The sequence below is a fragment of the Physeter macrocephalus genome, chromosome 2 (genome assembly GCF_002837175.3).
Source record: "Physeter macrocephalus isolate SW-GA chromosome 2, ASM283717v5, whole genome shotgun sequence".
NCBI classification, from domain to species: domain Eukaryota; kingdom Metazoa; phylum Chordata; class Mammalia; order Artiodactyla; family Physeteridae; genus Physeter; species Physeter macrocephalus.
The window spans coordinates 71822109-71846025 of NC_041215.1; the positions used below are offsets into that span (position 1 = coordinate 71822109).

Below are 23917 nucleotides of genomic sequence, written 5' to 3' on the forward strand. Positions count from 1 at the left end.
GGAGGGAGGGAGACACAAGAGGGAAGAGATATGGGAACATATGTATATGTATAACTGATTCACTTTGTTGTAAAGCAGAAACTAACACACCATTGTAAAGCAATTATACTCCAATAAAGATGTTAAAAAAAAATTATTTCACCTAATATAGATACAAATACTTTCATTTTAAGATGCCGATTATAGTCTAACATGTAGAACATAATTTATTAGCATCTTTTATAAAACACCATGTAAATGCATCCTTGAAATTAAGTCCCAGAATTACTTACCTGCAATGGACAGAAATTCAGATATTCTGTAATAATTTCTAGCAAGAAATCAGGATTTAACTTCTCAAAATACTGTATGCCAAGAGGTAAATCTTCTAAGTGTGAAAAATGAGTGTCTAGGACATCATTTAACAAATTAATAACTTCTTCCTGTCGTTTATTTTTCTTCATAGCGAGAACTGCATGTAAATAGGTTAATTCCTGGAAAATAGGTAGTTTTCATAAATTACTCCATGCAGTTATAAAGCCATTTATTTCTACTTAGATTTCAAAAGTATATGAAGTGCTATTTATGTATAGTATTTGTTCAAACTTAAATATTAGCTCGGATGGATTTTTAGAATCTTGTCTAATTATGCACGGAGGTAAATTAATAAATGTAATTACATATAAAAATTAGTGTACAATAGTCCTCTAAAACCATTACTAAATATTAAGACACTTAAAATTTCATATTTTATAAATAGTAGCTAGGATCTACCATCTGATAAAATAAAATACTATACCGCCGATTTTCCAATAGACTGCTGAATTTCACTAAGGAATTCTAACTGCTGATCTGCGTCCTGTAGTTGCCCTTCTATTAATTGACATTGGATAAATCCTAAAAAAAAAAAAAAAGATAGACAAAAATGGCAAAAATCCACATCATTTCATGCACGTACACTTCAAGCTAACACAAACAATATTAATTAAACAAGATTTTTTTTGCCATAATACATCAACGTTTTAGATTTAAAAACAAAGACGGAAAGAAGAAAGAGTGAAAGAAAAGAAAATGGGTAGCTTTGTACCCATAGAAAATCAGTTACTACGGTATTCATAATTTATGTGAATTATCTCATAAAAATCTATTCTCTTAAGATAGTATTTAAGAAGTAAAAATTTCATTCTTAAAGGTACATGATTTTTTTTTTCTGTTGTAGACTGGAGAACAGTTTAATTTTAGAAAACCATAAAATATGTCTTTTCTTCTTTAATGGCAGGTATGAAAAGCAATCATTACTTCCACCTGTATGAGGAACACTCATAGATATGGTTGTCATACCAATGAGTGCAGAGACACTGGTTTCATCTAGTGTCATGGCAGTCTTATACCACTTCAATGCCTCTTTAACTTTCCCCTGTAAAATCATTTGGTATCCAAGTTCTGTAGCAAATTCTGATTGCTGAGGAGTTAAACTAAAAGCTCTCTCTAGTAATGTTTGGGTTTTTTGAAGAATCAGTTGACTACGTCCACACTAAAAAGAAAAAAAAAATTTAAGTTAGATTAAAACACTTCTACTCAGAAGAATTCATTTTTTCTAAATGTACATATAAATAATTTTTATTTCACAGATTCAGAATGTAGGAAAAAAATAAAATAATTTCGTAAAGAAAAATAAAACTGCTCTATTTACTTCGACAGTGCAGCAAGAGTTCATATCTTATCAGAATTTAAACAACCTTATTGAGTAATATTTTTAAAAAACAGCTATCTTGAAAAGTTTACTGCTTCTAATGATGCTGCACAAGCAAAATTTTCAGAGCTCTTTTTTCAAACTATCTCATGATTGTCCTATAATCAGAAAAGAAAATCATTACTTTAAGGTTTTATGTATATTTATGTGTGTGTGTGTATATATATATGTGTGTGCATATCTAGAGTAATATAAACATATATATTTTATTGAATATATATATTTTTATTGAATCAAAAACCAGGACAAGGATCTGCTTTACCCCTAAAGACAAGTATACCACCAGTGAGAATCACGCCTTCGAATCTTCTTGAAAAAAAGCCTTCAAAAATATTTCAAGAAATGGCAATGCTGTCAGAATAAGTATATACTTTTTGAACATAACAAGTTTGAAGAGTTGTTACTTACTAAATTGTTTGATTTGTTGTAAAGTAATAAAAACCACGTGTCTGGCAGTAGGTAAATAAAAAAGGTAAATACCCCCCCTTGACTCAAACTTCCATAGTAGTGGGGCAGCGGGGCAGGGACAGTTCCTCTAAATTTCACACGATCCAACAATCTTTGTTTTTAAATAAGAGAATTCAGTTTATTCATGTCATTTAACAATATCCTTGATTATTTTCTTTCAACTTTAATAATTATTTTACTTACTCTGTGTCTCCTTTCCTTATTTATTTTTTTCTAGTTTAGTTAACTTTTCAATCCTCTCATTTCTTGTAGTGATTTTAAAATTCTGCTGTATTTTTCTATTCCATTCCCAATTACCTTCTTTTTACTGGGTGCTTGTAATAAAATCATTTCTTTATTATTATAAAAAAATAAGATAGCAACCACTTCCCCCACCCAAATAGTCTATTACCCACTTTACAACATTCAAAAGATAGTTTTAAAACCATAAAACAAAGAACAACCCTAGTCGTTAATCCTACGCTCTGATTCCCATTTCCTTTGTCTGGAAGGCACTTCCCTATCCTTAAAGGATTCATGGGTGCCACTTCCTCCAAGAGACCTCCATGATGGCTTCTGATAGCTGGAAACTGTATCTCCTCTGAACTACCTTAAGAATGTATCACATATTTATAGACACATCACATTTTCACTCTAGGTCATGTGCTTTTTGGTGCCTCAACATTTGTGACTAATTTTATATTTCCAGCTACAAATAACAGAGCTCTGTTGGCACTCTTACAGTTCTGCTGAAGGCTATTGTGATATTATAAAAAAGTTGAGCATTCTGTGGTTCCATGGCATCCAGTGCATTTCCTAAGTTTTCCAGCTTGGTGGCAGCCTAAAACAAAAAGTATTCAGTACTATTTAAAAATAAACTAAGAATAAAAGAACATAATACATGACATGTACACTAATAAATATTATTATTAATATTTCAAAAGATCTTTGCTTTTATAAAGTCCCCTTCTTCCAATGAAATCTTGTATGTTGCAAGAGGATAAAAGGCCCTTTTATAAAAAGTTGAATAATTATAAATAAATAACTGCATTTTAAAATGTGTTTCCTTAATAATTGTTATTGAATGGAAACCTTTGGGTTTCCTAAGGGTGGGTAAAGATACCCATAATATTCAATTAACTATACATGCCAAGCTCCCTCTCCAATAATTAATTCATAACACGAGATATGAATGATAACATATTTACAAACATTACTATAATATGAGATCAGTCCTTGGATTACCTATATAGCCTGGTTTATATTTAAAATATTTTCTAGAACAGAAAAATCAGATACTTGACATAAATAATTTCACTGCCTGGAAAATTTACTGAAGAGTTGCTCCTCTAAGATTCTTCTAGTATTTACTGAAGTATTTACTAGGTACTATCACATTATCCAATTTAACCAGACTAAATACCAGTCTAAATCTATCACTTGTTATAATACTATTTACTTCAGACTGGATTTTGGCATTCCATAATTTAGTATACAGTCAACGTGTTCACTAGCAGAGAAAACATGTGCCTTATAAGGTCCAATGGGATTTCATCCTAAGCCCATTTAACTTACGCAAACTCAATAAAATTGTAAAAGTACTATAATTATATTTTGTGTATGTTCTCTTCCACACCCAGCATCACTTGTTACATTAATCATATATATTACTGCACATGAGTTTCACATAGAAACAGCACATGCTGTAGTTAATAATTTTAAAAGTTTTCATGAGTAATTTTAACTATATGATATTTTTGCTTTACTAGGTGATTTAACAAACCCACCTCTTTGTTAAGGTATATTTCTAGGAATCAACTAAAAACTACCATGACATACATTCTAAAACAGCACTTCAAGGCTCTTTTGTATGTGCATGTGTGTGTGTAACTAAATACATATTTCGTATAGGAAACATAAATATAATAGTACAATACAACTTACCTTCTCTATATCCCCCTCCCTACACAAATAGTAAAGGGCCATCATTCTTAGTGCTTCCACATTTTGATTATCTTGCAGCATTAACCTGCAAAAAAAATTTCAGTTAATTGTTATGTATTTTTATTTGATGGCTTGAAAATTTGGTTTGCTGATTATTCCACTGTCTAAATAAGTAATTTTAATTAGTAAAGTGACATCTCCTTTATGAAAATTATCAATCTCATTATTTAAACCCCAAAGAATCTCTGGATCTTAATTTTGATATGTTTACGAAAGATATGAATGCATTCTACCATACCCATCAGTATATTAAAAGAAAAATTCACTCTGACCACACAGATTTATTACAAGAATTCCAGGAATGTAAAGATGGGCTGAATATCAAAAACTCTATTAATGGAATTCACAACATTAAAATAGATCCAATGTGGTAAAAATAAATTAGAAAATGTTATTAAAAAAATCCTTTCAATAATGGAAACAAAAACAAAACTTAGTAAGAAATATGCAAAAGCTACAGAAATTCCTATAAAACTTTATCAAGGGTATTCAGAAACAGAACTAAATAAATGGGGTAACACACTAGGCTTCTTATCATGCACGGTGTGCTATGTTGAATTATTAGCTCCACCTTTTTCACTCTCCCTTATTACATGCTTTCTGCCATGTAACTGAGCAGTTCCCCCTACAAATGCTGGCTTGTGCTTCACTGCCCCCAACTACAAACCTGGACATTTTTCTTGGCCAATGGGATGTGGATAGGAATGGCGGTGTGCCACGCCTGTTTCAGAGGCATCGCATATTTCTGCTTGTCCTCTGCAACTCTGCTATCACCATAAGGGCTTCCTCTAGGTAGCTGGTGTTCTTTGGCTGGAGCCCAGGGAACACCCTTCGAGTGGACCAGAGTCCAAACTGCAATGAGGTGCCACACCCTCCCAGCTGGATCTGAAACTTGAAGCAGAGTCCCAGCCACACATCTGCACCAGGTCAGTGACCCTAGATGACCCACACCAAAGTACAAATGAGTGCACAGTATCACATGCCCTGAGATGTGTGGTTGTTTGCTGTAGATCGATAGCTGCCTAATGATAATACTCATTTGGGGTTAAAAAAATTCTCCCCAAATAATCTACAGACAATGCAATTCAACCCTGTATCTTATAAAGTTTTTCATTTTTTTTAAACAAGTTATTCTGATAGTCAACTGCAAAAGAAGGGCCAAAAAAGCTATCAAAAAAGAAACATAGGCTTCCCTGGTGGCGCAGTGGTTGAGGGTCTGCCTGCCGATGCAGGGGACATGGGTTCGTGCCCCAGTCCAGGAGGATCCCACATGCCGCGGAAAGGCTGGGCCTGTGGCCGCTGAGCCTGCGCGTCCGGAGCCTGTGCTCCGCGGCGGGGGAGGCCACAGCAGCGAGAGGCCCGCGTACCGCAAAAAAAAAAAAAAAAAAAAAAAAAAAAGAAACATGATGGAGAACTTTCCCTAAAAGATGTAAAAATCCATTAAAAATATAGGAAAGAACAGATCCAGTTAAAAAGAAAAAAAGAAACAGTCAATATACAGAAAAAAAATAGCTTTTAGCATAAAAATGATGCCCAATGGCAACATGATCAAGGAAATGAAAATAAAAATAAGTTACCATTCTTATTCTACCAGATTGTTTAAAAAACAAATTAAAAACCCCACATTGACAGTAGGCAGAATTGGTAAGGATGGGGGGGGTAGGCATGCAATAGACTACTAATGAGAATCTTAGTATAATTTCTTACAAGTACAATTTGGCAGCGTTTATCAAAATGTCAAATGTGTACACCTGAGGCAGAGACTACAGTCTCTCCTCATGTCCACTCTCCCCTTATTTGCTTGGGCTTAGGGCTAGCCAACACTTCCCAGCTATCTCTGCAGGTAGCCATGGCCAATGTGAGAGGAAGCAGTTTATGGCATTTCTGGGCCTGGGCTTTTAAGAAAAGTGGAATGACTCCTCCACACTCCCCTCTTACCAGCTGGACACCAATGTCATGAGGTTTTTAGGAAATGGCAGAGTTGCAAAATGGAGAGCTTGGGTCCCTTGAAGACAGTGTGGAAGAAGGCTGCCTGATCAAATCTTACACCCACTCAAAACAGTTACATGTGACCAAAAAAAAAGCTCACTGTGTTAAAACATATGTTTGGATCTACTTTTTATAGGAGCTTAGCTTACCCTAAAAAAATATAATTCCCTTTAAATTAGTAATCCCTCATTTGGGAAACCATCCTTCAGAAATAATCCTATATGTGTATAAAGGGGTGTGTGTGTGTGTGTGTGTGTGTGTGTGTGTGTGTGTGTGTGTGTGTGTGTGTTCACTGCAATATTTAGAACAGCAAAAAATTAGAAACATGCCTACCAATGGGGAAAGATAAAATAAACTATATTTATGTTCACTTTATAGATGCTATTCATTGTTAATAAACATAAAAGGATATCCATGAAATACTAAGTGAAAGAAAAATCAAGTTTAAAAGCTATATAACAAGTCTTATTTTTCATTTTTTAAATGCCCCCCAAGATATATGCATATATTTATACATTATGTGGATACCTCCCACTCCCATCCCCCCACACAGTGCCTAGAGAGGGAATCTGGAAAAATATAAACATCAGAAAGTTACTTATACCCAAATTGTGGTCTCCAAATACCATTTCTCAGTAAAAAGAATTAGATTGCCCTGGACCATGGCTGATATCTATACAGGGCAGTAAATACACAAAATAACCCTGGTATATCTTGCCATACCAAATAGTAAGGAAATTATCAAAGACTACTAGGGTTATGTCAAAAAAGACTCAAGAACTAACTTGAAGAAGCTATTAATGGCCAAAGATAACTCAATCTGAGCAATTATAATAACCAAAATGGTTAGAAACACTCTCAAGTTTAATCCATGTCATATAAACAAACAAACCCAAACCACTATCAATCACCAGTGGAGAATGCTAGGGATGCTAGGGGCCTTTTTTGTTTGTTTCTGAAACCTGGAAATAAGGGAAAAGACACAAGCATTTATCCAACTTTTCTTACATGAACTATAACACTAGATAACCAATCAGCAGGTTGGAAGTTTTTCTTTATAGGAGGATTCTAGCTAAGAAATGCAGAAAGAATGACATAACCAAACTGTAATCCTAAACCAAGTACCCAGGTATTGAGCTCGAATTGCTGCTAATACCACAAAAAAAGAGAGACAAGCATAGATTATGTCTCTTTGATGGAAGAACACATCAGCACTTGTGAATTTACTGCCAAACAAAGAAACAAATAGTGAATGTGAATCTAACCAAGTCTCTAGATCCATCACCAATTTATTAGAAATACTGAGGATAAGCAATAAGCTACACAGTTATATGGCATACAATCAATATAATTCATATCATTCAAAACCTGTAGGATAGGGCTTCCCTGGTGGCGCAGTGGTTGAGAGTCCGCCTGCCGATGCAGGGGACACGGGTTCATGCCCCGGTCCGGGAAGATCCCACATGCCACGGAGCGGCTGGGCCCGTGAGCCATGGCCACTGAGCCTGCGCGTCCAGAGCCTGTGCTCCGCAACGGGAGAGGCCACAAGAGTGAGAGGCCCGCATACCGCAAAGAAAACCCAAAAAAACCCCCACAAACCTGTAGGATAAAAATACTAGTTTCTTTAACTTATTTAGCAAGAACAAAAAGAGGAGGGGGTTGTTGAGGAGAAAGAGGAACTAAGCAGGAAGGGAAGAAGGGAGAGAGGGAACTCTCCAATGCCTTCACACTTCAGAAGAAAAACGAAAGTCTTTACCATGACCGACAAGACCCTGTGCTCTGACGTCACCGCCTAGTCATCTTGCTCCTTCCCATCCTTAACCATATGACACGTACTCTTGCCTCAAGGTCTCTGCACTTGCATTTGCTTCTTACTGCAGTCTTCTCTGGGATGTCTACAAGCTTGCTCCCTCTGTCAAACGCCATCTTCTCACAGGCCTTCCCTACCAACCCGTAAAATTGAAGACCCTCCCCCCGTCCCTATTTCACTTTCCGGCTTTATTTTTTCTCCATTACACTTATAACTTTTTAACATACTACATAATTTCTTACTTGTTCTGCTTATTATATAAGCTTCATGAGGTCAGGGATATTTGTCTTTCTGAATATAAGAGTGTTTTAGAATAGCTACCCAGATATTTATGTAAATCTATAAATTCAGCCTTTAAAAACAATGCAACGGGGCTTCCCGGTGGCGCGGTGGTTGAGAGTCCTCCTGCCGATGCAGGGAACGGGTTCATGCCCCGGTCTGGGAAGATCCCACATGCCGCGGAGCAGCTGGGCCCGTGAGCCATGGCTGCTGAGCCTGCGCTCCGCAACGGGAGAGGCCACAACAGTGAGAGGCCCGCGTACCGCAAAACAAACAAACAAACAAAAAACACTGCAACGTTAAGGATTTCCGCAATTCTATATTGTTTGAAAAATTCAAATTAAAAAAACCTTATAAGAAAAAAATAAACAAAGATTTTCTTTTTTCTCAAAATTATAACCAGATCCAAAGATACTTGGGACATCTTTTTTTTACTTAACCTCTGTGCTGTCTCAACTGTCTGGTCCCAATCCTGCAAGGCTAATTGTAGTTTCATTTTCTTTACAAAAGCAGGAAGGAAACTTGGAAAGTTCATGATTATCTGGTTCACAGTCTCCAGAGCACCTGAATAATTCTGGCGCATCTCAAGGCACTGTGCCTAATGGGAGAAAAAAGAAAAAAGTGACATCAAAACTGTGATCATATATACTAAGGTTCTCACAGCAGTTACCCTGGAAGAGGTAGAATTCTAGTGTTTAACATTTTTTATACTTTTATTTTCTGACCTTTCTGTAAGAAATAGTTTTCACTTTTATAATCAGAAAAACAAAATAAGTTTTAATCAAACAAAATTTTAAAACATCACAGAATAAAAATATTTTACATTATAAGTGACTGTTTTAAAATCCACTTTTAAATAACTGAGAAATATAACTACAGGATGAAAATTTTGAAATATTTTTAGAAACATCATAAGGAATGTTTCTATTTATAACAGAAAAATTACCTTTCAGAATAAAATATTTCCAGGATATTTGCAAGTAGCATTTAAAACTAATATATATTGTATCTTTTTTAAAAAATTACTTTCAGGCTAAAGAAGATAAGATTTTAAAGAATCAGCAAAATAAAGTGCAAAACTACCTCAATATTTTCACTTCTATGAATTATCTTAAGGACATAAATGGGTAAGACCAAAAAGAAGCATATTTATGGCAGAACTATTTATAATAGAAAAAAATTAAAATAACCTGAAATGGCACCTAGGATTAAATGGTAGCATATTTACTTAATAAAATTTTAGGTGGCCATTAAAACTCATTATGTTAATTTGTAGATCGATATTTACTGACACGAAGAGATGTCATTTACGATATAATAGTTTATCTGGTTATCTCCAATGGTGATATTTATTTTTAATTCAGATATTACTGTATTCTAAAATTTTTCTACAATGTACATGTATTACTTTCATAGTCAGAAAATATAAATCTATAAATATAGTAAGTGCTTTAAGAACAGATGATGAGGCATATTTATCATATGTCAGATTTTTAAAAATGCGTTTCTGAATCTCCTTTAGGAATAAATTCAGTCCTAGAATATCTCAGTTCAAAATGAACATCCAGCCTCAACAGATGTACAGTACAGTAAAACTGCAATATATTCCCGAAATCAGTTTGAGATTATGTTCCCATATAATTAAAGGAAAGTATGAGAACCATCCAAAGATGTCACTATGTCAAAATAAATTATTATTTAAATTTCTCAATAGTGGACAATAGCAAAAAAGATTAATGCAGATAATTTTTAAAAATATATATGCCTTTGCAATCTGCCTAAATAGCTGGTAACATAAAATAACAAAATCATGCAAATAGACCACATCTAATACTTCCTTAGACCATCACCTCCCATATGAATGCAACATACTATATTAAATGAAACTAAATTTGCTATATAATTGGTTCATATCATTCCTAGTTGGAATTCAACTAATGCAAGCCTCTTGCTGAATGAACTGAAAAATAAATACATAATTGGAATGGGTTATATCAGAAAAAGAATTTAAACCAGTCTAAAGTATTAGAGGAAAAAGGTAAATCCTTCCTAAGCTGCTTATATTGACACTTGAAATAGCCCTACCTTAGATTACCTACTAGCTTTTCTTTAAGGAATAGAGGGGAGCAGAAATGATCAAGAAAAACTTTTTTAAAAATTTGCTAGGGCTTCCCTGGTGGCGCAGTGGTTGAGGGTCCGCCTGCCGATGCAGGGGACACGGGTTCGTGCCCCGATTTGCTAAATGCCCATAAGCTCTAGCAGTGCCATTAGGCAAAACCTGAGTCCAAGCAGCACAAATACTAGTTGTACTGGTGGCAAACATCTAAACAAGCTCACTAGCCAGGGAAATGACAAGAGCAATGTAGGGACATTGGCAATAGCCAAGACACCAATAATCCTCTCTTTCTTTTTTATCCCCCCACACCAGATTACTGCTAATTTAATAGACTGTTTTCCTAATATAAATTTAATTCTTTTTGCTGAAATAAAAAAAGATTTTTTTTAATTTAAGGAATTCAGACGGCATCCATGGAATTGAAGAAAAAGTCCAAATTAAACATTTCTACCCACCAATGATTTCTAATAACACTGCCACTTGGTCATCCCTCTCTCAATGTAAGTTAGATCATGTTATTTCTCTTTTCATTGGCTGCCCATCTATCTGGTTCAAAGCAAAAGCCAAAGGCTTTACAGAATCAGCCAGCCTCTCATTCCCCCCCATGCCCACCAGCCCTGACCCTCACCTTCTCTCCCTCTAGCCTTCACTTTTCTCCCCTTCCCTCATTCTGCTTTAGTCTCCAGGCCTCCTAGCAACGCCTTCAACATGCCTTAAGGTATTTGAACTCTCTACTCCCCTATTTGTAATGCATGCTCTCCCCAGGTGCCCAAAGGGCTTTAACCCTCACCTCCTACATGTCTTTGCTCAAATGTCACTTTCTCTGACCACATCATTTAAAACTGCAAGTTCAGTTGTATTTCTCCCTCTTTCCTTGCTTTATTTTTTCCATTGTACTTACCACCTTCTAATATACCACATAATTCACTTACTTTCTTTATTGTCTGTCTCCACCAGTAGAACATAAGCTCCATAAAAGCAAGAGGTTTTATTTTGCTTAGGGTATCCCTAGTATGTAGAGTGATGCCTCACACATATTAGATACATCATAGATGTTTGGTGAGTAAATAATATAGGAAGCACCACAACTACCAACAGCAACAACAAAAACAATTAAAACTGATCCAGGATTCAGGAATTTGGCAGGGAGTACTCTTCTCTAGCTTACTGTTCATCGTCCCATACAAATACAAGTCCCACTTGCAGTTGAGAGTTGATAAAAGTAACATAAAAACTATCTTTTTGAGCTACTTGGTTTTGTTGGGTTTCATATATATTACAAATAAATTTTAAAACATCATTTTATTAATCTAATGCCAACTCACCTTACCCAGCAGAGCAAAAATATCATTTCCATCTTGTAATCCCTCTTCAAAATACCTTAGTGCTTTTTTAGTATAAGGTTCTTTTCCTCTTGTAATATCAAGCCATGCTCTCAAAACCTGTCCCTGTAAAATGAATAATTCTAATATTTTCATTTTTTTAGAAATGAAAGAAATAAATGTTGATGAAGAAGTTAAACTAAGCATCATTCTTATTTGTAATTAGTAACAAAAATCACTCTATCAAATAATGTTATGAAAAATAAAACTGCAATAAAATCACTTTCAAACCCTTGCTAGCCTACAGTCTTGGGAACTATTATGAATTTCAGCCTTTAAGATTACTACTGTGGTCAATATTAAGAAGCTTGTAAAATATTCCCTTAATACTACATAACCAATATTCTTACATGGGGCTTTGCTAATAAATTACTAATAACTGCTAAACATGTAATTCAATACAAAAATAAGAATTTGTTACCTCTTTTTGGGGAAACAGACCAAATGAACTAAGTTGGGAAAAAAGAAGTGCCTTGCTTCACATTTATTAAAAATTAAGATAATTTGGCAACTATCTCAATCTCTTTGACTAGTCCAGTGAGCTTCAAATGAAAGGATAAAATGGCCTCAGAAATTAAAAAATGAAGAAGCCATGAATGTTTACCTTCAGAAATGTTAGTGAGCCAATGGACTGTAAGGTTTATAGGATTAGAAAGAAGATGAATACACGTTGATTATTTTTCTTTTTAATGCCAAATAAAATATTATGAAATCTGCTCGTCTGTCAAAAAATTTCTAGGTTAATTAATAAACCTTATAAATCTTTAACTTAGATCATATTTACTTCCCTATATTTCACCTGAAAAGACAGGTAAGAATACTTAAACAATGTTACTTCTACTCATTAGATCACTGTACTTTCTTGAATCATTTCAACTGTGTGGATGATTCCCAACCTTTATTTCTAGTCCAATACCTTTTCTAATTTTTTCTCTTCTTTTTCTAGAAGCTCATCTACTGTCTCCATCTCATGGTTTGTCAGAGCCTGAAATATAGAATGTCTAAAACCAAACACATCACCTCCCTCCAAGATTACCTTCTCATCCCAAAGTATTTTCTAGTCACGTTAACTGGTCTCTGAATTGTCCAGGCTTAAAACCTCAGAGAGACATCCTTGATATCTGACACCTCAATATCTTTCCCCCAATATTTATAATAAGTTGAAAAGTCCTGTGGGTATTTGATAATTCTCAAATTCCTACCTGAATTTGATACACTGAATAGTATTTTAGTGTAGGCCCTTAAACCCTTCTGCCAGAAAGTACTATCTTTGGGGGCCTGCATTCTGGTCTCTTCCCAGGTCAGTTCATCCTATAAACCTTTGCTAAATCCATCTTCTGAATTTGCACTTTAATAACATCACTGACATGATTAAAAATCTTCAATGATCCTCAGCACATATCAAATTAGATACAAGTATTTGTACCTAGCCATCAAGATCCTTCAATTTGTCCCAACCCACTTTTCCAACCTTTTCTTCGACCCTCTTCTTCTCTGTACCCTGTATTCCCATCAGGTGTGAGGTTCTCACTGTACCCAGACCTACACGTCTCCTTATTCTTCTCCTTTCTATCTATTATCTCCCACCTTGGGAGTATCTACTTCCCTTTTCCATATTCTTTGCCTGTGGAAACTGTATCCATCTTTCAGGTTTTAGCTAAAATGCTACTTCCTTCAAGAAATTCTTCTTCATTCGCCTAACAGTTATTGATGTGATCTCTCCTTGAGTACGTAAAATAGTGCCTAGCACAAAGTAAATGAGCAATAAATGTTAACTATTATTTTCCTGCACATTTTAATCACACCTCTCTCATTCCATTTGTCAATTTTCTCACAATGTTAATTGGGTGTGTGCTCTGTAACACTGCTAGATGATCCATTCATGAAAGTAAAGTTTATGTATTTTTTATCTTTCTATTATTAACAGTGCAAATAATGGTGCCTTGTACCTAGAGCAGTTCAATAAGGAGAGTGGAAGGGAAGGAAGGAGAAAGAAAAGGAGGGAGGGAAGGAACCAGGGAGGGCTCTTGTCAAGAGTTAATAAATAACATTAAAAAAAAACAACCTTAGAGAACCACAATTTTATAAAATAATAATAGAGAACCACAATTTTATAAAATAATAAAATATTAAAATAAGGCTGTTATTTATAAAATGAGAATAGAGTGGGCAATAACAAAGCTTTTATATAAATAACATAAGCTTCCTTTAATGTTAGTATTTCAAAATAAGAAAACCAGCTACCTCTTTACTACCATTTGACATTTTGATCATTCGGTCAACATATTCTCTCGCCTTATCGTGACGACCAATGTGCCACAAAAATAAGCCTGCATGGTACAAAGCTTTTGGTCCAGCTCCTTTACGCTGCTCCTTCACTCTGGCATCTGATTCCAGAATAGCTTCTCTATCTGGGAGAAGGAAAAAAAGACATTAAGTGAAAATTAAATTCTAGATTAAGAGTTTATAATAGGTCAGATAACTAACAGCAGAGAATATAGTTCTTCTCTCTACAGCAGCACTAATAAAAATAAAATGCAAGACACATGTAACTTAAAATTTCCTAGTAGCCACATCAAAGAAGTAGAAACAAGTAAAATTCACTTTAATAATATATTTTATTTAACCCAATATATCCAAATTATCATTTCAACACACAATTGATTTGAAAATTATTATGAAGATACTTTTCTTTTTTTTCGTCTTACTAAATCTTTAAAATCTGGTATGCACTTTACACAAAGCACATCTCAATTAAGATGTGAAATTTTCTTCAGCAAATATTTATACTGAGATTTCATAAAATTTATTTTGGGAAAAGCAGAATCATATACTTGCTCTAAACATAATTTTTCTAACTGAATCAAGCATCAGTTTTAAATTTTAAAGTAAATTAATTAGCATTAAATTTAAAATTCATGTCCTCAAACGAGACACATTTCAAGTGCTCTACAGCCACCTGTGGCTAATGACCACTGTGACCACACTACAGTTCTATAGTTCATGTCATTCTCAAGACATAAAGGCTATATATGCAAATATATTTTTTAATAATAAGATGAAAAAGTTGGCAATGATTCTAAAATGAGACAATTATTAGGGGCAAATTCAGAACTAGGAGTCAAATTACCCTACTTCCTAATCGAATTCTAAAACATAACCAAGCCAGGCAGCTGTCACAGGTCAATGAAAGGTGGTATAATTACTACTTATATAGTTAATACTGACTGCCTGACTGCTCCCTTAAAAAGATGGTCTACACCTAGAACTCTAATCACTTCTATTTAATCTGTTATGTAAATGCTTGGGACACAAATGTCAGTTAGATCCAAATCCCAGGTCAAATCAAAATGTGGATCAGCTAGCCAATAGAAAGAAGAAATGTCAAAGTTGAGGACTGAGATTCTAACAGACTATCTTTCTGGAAATGGCTACCAAGGAAAGGTATGTGACTCTTCCTTTTAACTCTAACGATACAAATTTAAATTTAAATGTGGAATTACCAAGGTACAACTTTACGAGTATAGGAAATAAAATTGTACTCTGGAGGGCTAGAGATTGCTTGGCAAGGGACCCCTTCTGCCCTGCCTACAGCACACCCACTGCAACACCTTCAGAAGTTCTCACTAAATAGGCATGATACAGAAACAGAACTTATGGGGCAGGAGCAGGCATTGTACCTTACTGCCCAGATTTCCACCAAGTCCCTATTGGGGCATCAGCTAGCTGTGATAGTCTGCATAAAGCTAGTTCTTTCCAGATATCAGCTCAAGTCCTTAATGCATCACAGCCCTTTAATAAACAGGGCTTACATTAGCATTCAGGAAGAATGTAGGAGAACATTGTAGGCTCTTCCTAGGCGAGACAGACAGACATCTGGGCCTCTCCTGAACTCAAGCGCACTCAGCATTATTATGAAGGAAAGTCGAGTGACTACTCAGGTGTCTCTAAACAATCCTGGAAATCACATTTTCTAACAGAACCAGTACTCTTGGGAGTAACCAATTAAATAAAAACTTGATTCTGGAAGAAAACATTTTGTTAATTTCTCTCTCTCTCTTTTTTTTTTTTAAGTCTTACTGACTATAGCTCTCCTACACCAATTCTCTGCTCCAGCTACACACACTCCTGCTGGAACACAGAGGAAGGGGATCCAGAGATGAACCTAATCCTGAACCATTTCCACATATCTGCCCATCGAGTTCTCCTGTCTGAGAAGATCAATTTCCCATTTCCACAAAGTCTTCCCAGCCTACTCCTATGGATAAACAGTACATGCCATTTCCCCACACTTTCTTGAAAGTTTTAGAAAGCATCTAGTCGTTAGATTTGTTTATGAACTAAACATATTAGTGTTTTAAATAACTTTTTATTTATTTGTACAAGTATATGTGGGTGAAGGATGTAAGTGATACTTTGCTTAAGAAAAAACTGTTTCCTAATATTTAAAAAAATTTACGACATTTGGTAATTGTTTAATTATTTGAAACAAGATCTATTTTTACAATGCTATTAGCTGTTACTGGATATATATGGATGAATACAATACTATTTCTTTTTTATTACCTATAATTCCAATACTCTTCTGCCTCAGCCATTAAGATATGCTATGTATTAAGACAGTTCACATAATTTTAATTGCTGGTTTATGTATAAAGTTCCTTCTATAATCTAATCATATTTCCCAACCTACTACTGGATAAAAATTTACTGAATATCTTCCAAAGAGCTAGCCCCTCTGGGGGATGTAAAGGCTTTTAAGAAGCTCAAGATATAGTAGAAGAGAGAAACTGCATGTAGCTATATATGCACAAAACAAGTTGTAAAGTTGGCTGCTACAGAGTAATTTATGTATATACCTGTTTTGAGCTGTCCTTTTTTGGTTTAACCATTGCTAATATTTATTCACCTTTACATTAATTCAAACAATCCCTACATACTAATGAAACTTCTGCCATAGGATATAAGGAATATAAAAGCAATAGAAGACCCATATTTCTCATGCTTGATAAACTTAGTCTTGTCAGGAAGATAAAACAACTATGACATAAATAGTATCTACAGATAATACATAATACAGTATGATCAGACTGAATGTTAAGGTAATTGAGAAAAATCAAAATGAGTTGAGTAGAAAAAACTGTCTAAGCATTGTACTTAAATACTATACCTGGATTGGGACTCATTTTATGAGTGTATATCAGTGCAATTAGAGAACAAAGTGATACATCTTGTTTATTTTTAATAGCCTCAAATTCTCGAAGAGCTTCTTGAGTTTTACCTGAAAATCAAAATTACGAAGTGAAAATTGTTCCTTGTGCAAAACAAGAATTTAAAACTTATGGAAATGTTTAATAATTAGCACATACCTTCCATTAATGTACCATAGGCATAATAAAACCTGAAGACGGGATCACTGCCATACCTCTTAGTTCCCTCACTGGCAACAAGTAACACATGATGGAAATATCTCTCTTGACAATAGTAATTAATCAAAGTCTAAGAGGAAATAAAGACTAAATGTTAAAAGAGATTCTGATGTTCTGAAATACTCTAAGCAGATATTAACCTAAGATCTTGAATAATCTAAAACTTCGATAACGTATTTTTTTCTTCCAAGTTCCTTAAATACTGTTAAAGGCTAGCACTTAAGGAATGCAGAACACAGTGAACACAAAATTATTGAAATAACTCAATGTTTTCTAATAATTTCAATCTTTTTTTCCCTAAACTATTTCTTAACAATACTGAAGTCAGGGTATTTTCACCTCTTTCCTTTCCCCACATTTTCTTAAGGTTTTAGAAAATGGGAAAACAGACAAAAAGCAGGAATTAAAAAAAAAAAAAAGACAAGACGCTTCCACTGCCAGACCAGATTTCTTTTAACAACAAAAACCCTTCTATTTTGTTTTTATAGCATCACAAAGTAATGACCAATTAAACTCAGCAATTGATTGTCAAAGGTTATCTTGTTTTCTGAGTTCTACAACAAATAACTGTAAAACAAAGGATCTATTTTTTAATGGAAATCACTATCATTAGGCTTTTTTCAAAATTATTTATACATGAGGCAGAAAACTAGTATCAGGAGATACAAAGTTCTGATTAATTGGATCTATGCTTTACACCATTTTTCTCAGGATCACATCTAAGGCTTAGTTGCTAACCTAATCAAAGAGGGAAGCCATATTCACTATCACCGTGATATACCTGACTCACTCCCACAAACCAATTCGGGCCATCCCATACCTCCCTAGTCTGATTCTTCAGCTGGTTCAGCAAGAGCAAGAAATACAGATGAAGCACTGATTGACAGGATTAAAATGAGTGTCTGAACAGCTTTTTTTTTTTTTTTTTTTTTTTTTTTTTTACAGTCCATTGTTTCTGGAGGGCTACAGTCCACGTGCTTCTCTAGAACAGTCTGGCAAACATCCTCCAACTTTTACTCTGCTTCTCTCCTGTGGTTACTGTTCTCCAGTCCCTTCTCAGCCACTGTTTCTTCAAAGTGTGATCTGGACACCAATTCCAAGACCCCCGCAGCACACCTCAGGAAAGTGCAGTTTTCCTCCAGAGCCCTTTCCCTAAGGTTGCAAATGACTTCTTAGTTTGCCACAACTAAGGACACTTTTAATATCATCTTACTTGACTTCTGTCCAGCGTTTAGTATCACTAAGCACCTATAACTCTCCTAAAAGGCAGTGGCATGGTATCATAAACAGGACATGGATTTTAAGACCTGTTTTCAAATTTCCAGTCCATCTTATAGCCGCTCAGTTTGCTCATTTGTAAAATGCTGGTAGTCATTTATAGGTCATTGTAAGGATTGCTTGAGATATCATACTGTAAAACTCCTATCTCAAAAAAGAAAAAAAAAGTTCCTCCAAACCCGAAATGTTGATATTAAACAAACAAACAAACAAAAAAACACGTGTCCAGCCAAGACCTCTCATCGCAGCTCCAGATTCCTATTTCAATTTCCCCAAAACCCAAGCCAGACATCGCGTCAGGAATCCTCTCTTCCTGTTTGCACAGTCCCCATAAGTCTAACCAGTCAGTAGGTTCTTCTTCTGTTGTTCTAGTCTGCTTCCCACTCCCCGCACCTACTTCCACTGCCTTGGTTCAGGTTCGGTTGTTCAATCCAACAAACATTTACTGACTGCTATGAGTGCCAAGCACTGGGCTAGGTACGGTGAACATGAAGATGAATAAGATATGGTTCCGGGGCATCCCTGGTGGCGCGGTGGTTGCGCGTCCGCCTGCCGATGCAGGGGAACCGGGTTCGCGCCTCGGTCTGGGAGGATCCCACATGCCGCGGAGCGGCTGGGCCCGTGAGCCATGGCCGCTGGGCCTGCGCGTCCGGAGCCTGTGCTCCGCGACGGGAGAGGCCACAACAGAGGGAGGCCCGCATACCACAAAAAAAAAAAAAAAAAAAAAAAGATATGGTTCCTGTCCCAGAAAACCTTAAAATTTCCAACTGAGACTAGAATCTAAAGACTATTTGAACCCACGCACCTACGGTCAATTAATCTTCCACAAAGGAGGTAAGAATATACAATAGAGAAAAGACAGTCTCTTCAGCAAGTGTTGCTGGGAAAGCTGGACAGCCGCATGTAAATCAATGAAGTTAGAACACATCCTCACACCATACACAAAAATAAACTCAAAATGGCTTAAAGACTTAAATATTAAGACATGACACCATAAAACTACTAGAAGAGAGCATAAGGCAAAACATTCTCTGACATAAATCGTACCAATGTTTTATTACGTCAGTTTCCCAAGGTAATAGAATTAAAAGCAAAAATAAACAAATGGGACCTAATCAAACTTAAAAGCTTATGTACAGCAAAGGAAACCACAAACAAAATGAAAAAACCTACGGAGTGGGAGAAAATATTTGCAAATGATGTAACTGACAAGGGCTTAATTTTCAAAATATACAAACAGCTCAAACAACTCAGGAAAAAAAAAGAAAGAAAAAAAAAAAGCCCAACAACCCAATCAAAAAATGGGCAGAAGACCTAAATAGACACTTCTCCAAAGTAGACATACAGATGGCCAACGGGCACATGAAAAGATGCTCAACATCGTTAATTATTAGATAAATGCAAATTAAAACTACAATGAGGTATCACCTCACACGGTCAGAATGGCCATCATTAAAAAATCTACAAATAACAAATGCTGGAGAGGGTGTGGAGAAAACGGAACCCTCCTACACTGTCGGTGGGAATACAATTGGTGCAGCCATTATGGAGGACCATATGGAGGTTCCTCAAAAAACTAAAAATAGAGTTGCCATATGATCCTGCAATCCCACTCCTGGGCATATATCAGGAGAAAATTTAAAAAGATACATGCATCCCAATGTTCACAGCAGCACTATTTACAATAGCCAAGACATGTAAACAACCTAAATGTCTATTGACAGATGAATGGATAAAGATGTGGTGTGTGTGTGTATGCGTGTGTGTGTGTATATATATATATATATATATATATACACATATACACACACACGCATACACACACACAATGGAATACTATTCGGCCATAAAAAAGAATGAAATAATGCCATTTGCATCAACATGGATGCAACTAGAGATTATCATACTAAGTGAAGTAAGTTAGAAAGAGAAATACTGTATGATATCACTTATACGTGGAATCTAAAAGTATGACACAAATGAACTTATCTATGACACAAAAACAGACTAAAACACAGAGAAGAGACTGATGGTTGCCAAGGGGGAGGGGAGGTGGGGTAGGGATGGACTGGGAATTTGGGGTTAGCAGATGCAAACTATTATATAGATAATGGATAAACAACAAGTTTCCTACTGTACAGCACAGGGAGCGATATTCAAATAATTCAAATTTCAGTGTCCGTAAGTAAAGTTTTATTGGAACAAAGCCATGCTTAAGTATTGTCTATAGCTGCTTTCATGATACGATGGCAGATTCGATGCCACAGAGACCCTATGGCCCATAAAGCTTGAATATGTACCACCTGGCCCTTTAAAGTTTGCTGTTCTACTTAAGGCTCCTGTTCTAGAACGTTCAGTAGAACAGGGATTATTGGATAACAAAGTTAGAAGAAAGCTAGGGTCAAGAAGGGCCTCCTATTGAGTTGATCCTCTAGTCTAAGTGATGAGGAGTTAAATCACAGTTTTTAGCATGAAAGTGTTTTTATTAAAAAGTTCATTTGGGTGGCAGTACAAAGGATAAATTTAAGGGGATGAAAATACTTAAGGGGATGAGGGAAGGCTTCACAGGAAGATAATGTAAAACTGCAAGCAAAAAAGCAAAAGACACTCCAGCACCCTCATCACTGCCAAACTGTCCTCCAACCACTCATCACCAGCTAACATGGTACGCATTGCATTTACCTGTTTACCGACTAACTCCCCCTCCCCAGATGTAGAAAGATTTGGGAGGGTTTTTCTTAGCTTTATTACTGCAGGGCTTATTATCTTCACGCTTAGAATAGTGCCAGACACACGGGAGGCAGTCAATAAACATTTGTTGAATTAATTTAATTAAGGTTTTCGCCAACATTAGATTATAAATTCACAGTCCCTGTGAAGGCGGGGACTGTTCCGTTCTGTTCATCACTATCTCCAGCTCCAGTGGACACACAGTGAGCCCTCCATCAATATGTGTTCAACAAGGGAATCAGTGAACAAATGAATGGAGAAGATCATCATCCTAAAAAGTAACTTCTTTTACTTTCAAGTCTCATGTCTTTGTTTTCATATCATTATTTCTTACGTGGACCGTCATTAAATATTTGCTGAACGGATGCATCAGTGATAAACAGAGAAGACCATCACCCTAAAATACTCCTCCATTTTCAAGCCTCCATTTTCAAGCCTATGTCTTATACTGATTTCATATCATCTTTCCGTGCTCCTTTTACCGTCCCACGGGGGGAGCTGGCACTAGTTTGCTGTAAGTCCTTAAAAATTGCACCCGGGAGACGCACTAGGTGTCCTATGTTGACCAAGCCTTCCGAGCAAACAGGGTACAAAAGTAAAAGTAAACACGACCAACAGGGTGAGAAAAGCACACTAACGGCAATTCGGAAAGCAGTGCGCGGGGAAGGCTGCCCAGACCTCAAGATTCCAAAGCAGGGCCCGCGGAGCGAGAGCAGGTGATGTAGGTTACAGGCCCGCACCCCAGGCGGGGGCACCTAGCCAGCCGGGGCGGCAGGTACCGCAGGGTAACAACGGCCTAGCCAGGTCGGTCCGCGAGCTCCCCACGCCCCCCCGCCCCTCGCCAGCCCGGCACCCCCCACTGCAACACACGGCCAGCTCCTGCCCGCTCACCTTCAGTCCCTGCGAGTCCATGGCTTCCGAGGCCGAGCCGCGTGCCTCCTGGGCGCGCGCCTGCCGAAGCCCAGCAGAAGAGCCAAGGGTCCCAGGGTCTCCCAGCCCAGGCCCAAACCAGCTTGGGACGCGGCGGGTGGGGCGGGGCGGGGCGGGACCGCGCCGCCATTGGCTGCCGGCGGAGGGGGCGGGCCCTCGCGGCAGGGATTGCGGGGGTTGAGGCACTGGCGGGGACCCGGAGGGAGGGCGGCGGGTGGGGAAGGGGGCACGACCAACCGGATGCTGGGTGAGGCGGAGGTCAAACAGCGAAACGATCCTAGGGGCACCGTAGGTGGGCGGGCCTGAGGATTAGGAATTAAAGAATGAAGGAAATGGGGGAGGACGTAGGAAAAAGGGCAAGTCTGTTTCCCATCTCCAGCTACAAAGCAAGACACCATTTTCTACACGTTTGTGTAGAGGCGGGTTCCCGCAATGCGGCTATCTAGAAGGCCTGACCAGCTCAGAGAAAAGCCTTTAACTTTCACATGTAGTAGTTGCATTATGGCCACAAGGTGGAGCAGAAAAATCACAAGTTCTTAACGGAAAGGGATGAGCTTCTTGCGCCCATCTTTGCAGGCAGTGCTGCAATCCCGTGTTTTTTGTTAGAAAGCACGTTAAATTAGTCTATTTTTTTTTTTTTACCAGCTCTGATAATGGGAGGAACCAATGAAGTAAACCTATTTTTTCAGTTAAAAAAAATAACACTGCTGATTTTAAACTGAGAATAAAATTAATCCCTACGCAAACGTTTATGTTTGCACCGATCAGGCAACTGTCAGTTGCTCGTAGATTTCTTCAGTAATTTAGTGAATTGAATTGAAATAGAATGAACAAAGAGATTTCCTATTTCTGCTTAAAGATATATTTTTTTAAAGATTTGAGATTTAAGTAATCTTTGTGGAGTCTTTTACATGGATCCCAAATTTCAATCCTAGTTCTAATTATCTTACTTTAGTTGATGTGATTCATAGTTGCCTTAATCAGATTTTAAGTTTGTTAAGCAGTCAACGAACATTAACCTTTTTCCATGGCAGTAGGTTAGGTAATGACAATCTTGAGGGAAGGGGTGAGTATAATTACAGACTTCAGTGCTAGGCAATATTTCTCACTGGTTTCCCTTAAAAGAGCATTCTACCCAGAGAGGCACATATTATTTTCATGAAGATTGCTTTTGTTTGTTTCCATCATTCATAGTCAAGCTAAATGTTTGTGATAATGGACAGCTGGTAATACCTGCTGGTCTGATTTTCAAAGCCTGTGGATTAATCTGCACTTGGTATGCAGCAGAGAATATCAGAAATATCAGATGCTCATATGAGTTCTTAACCTGTATGCTTTTGGTTTCAAGTGAAGAGTTCATCCAGAAGAAAATTTCTGAGGATCATAGTTAAAGGAACAGATGATCAAGCTACCTTTCTGAGATCTTTAAAGTCTAAATTTGGGCTGTCAGACTGTTGGAAGGCTGTACACTTGGGCCCTATTAATTTAGCCCTTTATAAAATTTCCTTCGTTGAATTTTGTTCTAAGGTTAAAGTATTTAGCACAAAACACCATGCCTGGCACTCCATGAGTGTTTGTTGGATTAAAACTACTTTGGAATTTGCTTTGACACTCCTGGTAAACTTGTTCCCTGCATAAGGCCTCACGTGAGTCGTTTCTTTTGGATTTCAGGCCAGGAAAAACTCTGTCTTCCCTGAAAAACTGAGGTGTTCCTTAACTCAAGCATTTCTACTGGCTCACTTCTACCTACCAAGGTTTCAGTCTGCCATCTAAGACCTTCCATTGTCTTTC

General features: G+C 36.8%; 1 protein-coding gene across 10 annotated transcripts in view; it reads right to left on the reverse strand.

The window, feature by feature from the left end:
* The window catches only part of TTC21B (tetratricopeptide repeat domain 21B), a 97436-nt gene extending 75250 nt beyond the window's left edge, over nt 1–22186 (reverse strand). For 7 of the 10 annotated variants that reach the window (XM_024122257.3, XM_024122255.3, XM_028478576.2 and 4 more), the window contains exons 1-11: nt 22088–22186; nt 17129–17258; nt 16930–17040; nt 14004–14170; nt 11703–11825; nt 8702–8859; nt 4124–4208; nt 2922–3020; nt 1321–1513; nt 779–876; nt 273–473 (exon numbers count right to left, since the gene is read on the reverse strand). In XM_024122257.3, coding sequence (XP_023978025.1) covers nt 273–473; nt 779–876; nt 1321–1513; nt 2922–3020; nt 4124–4208; nt 8702–8859; nt 11703–11825; nt 14004–14170; nt 16930–17040; nt 17129–17258; nt 22088–22108 — 1386 coding nt within the window. In that variant the 5' untranslated portion in view covers nt 22109–22186. Of the gene's footprint in view, nt 1–272; nt 474–778; nt 877–1320; nt 1514–2921; nt 3021–4123; nt 4209–8701; nt 8860–11702; nt 11826–14003; nt 14171–16929; nt 17041–17128; nt 17259–22087 lie in introns of those variants that run through there. The other 3 variants (XM_028478585.2, XM_028478588.2, XM_028478612.2) reach the window with 3 other exon arrangements.
* Nucleotides 22187–23917: the final 1731 nt, after the last annotated feature.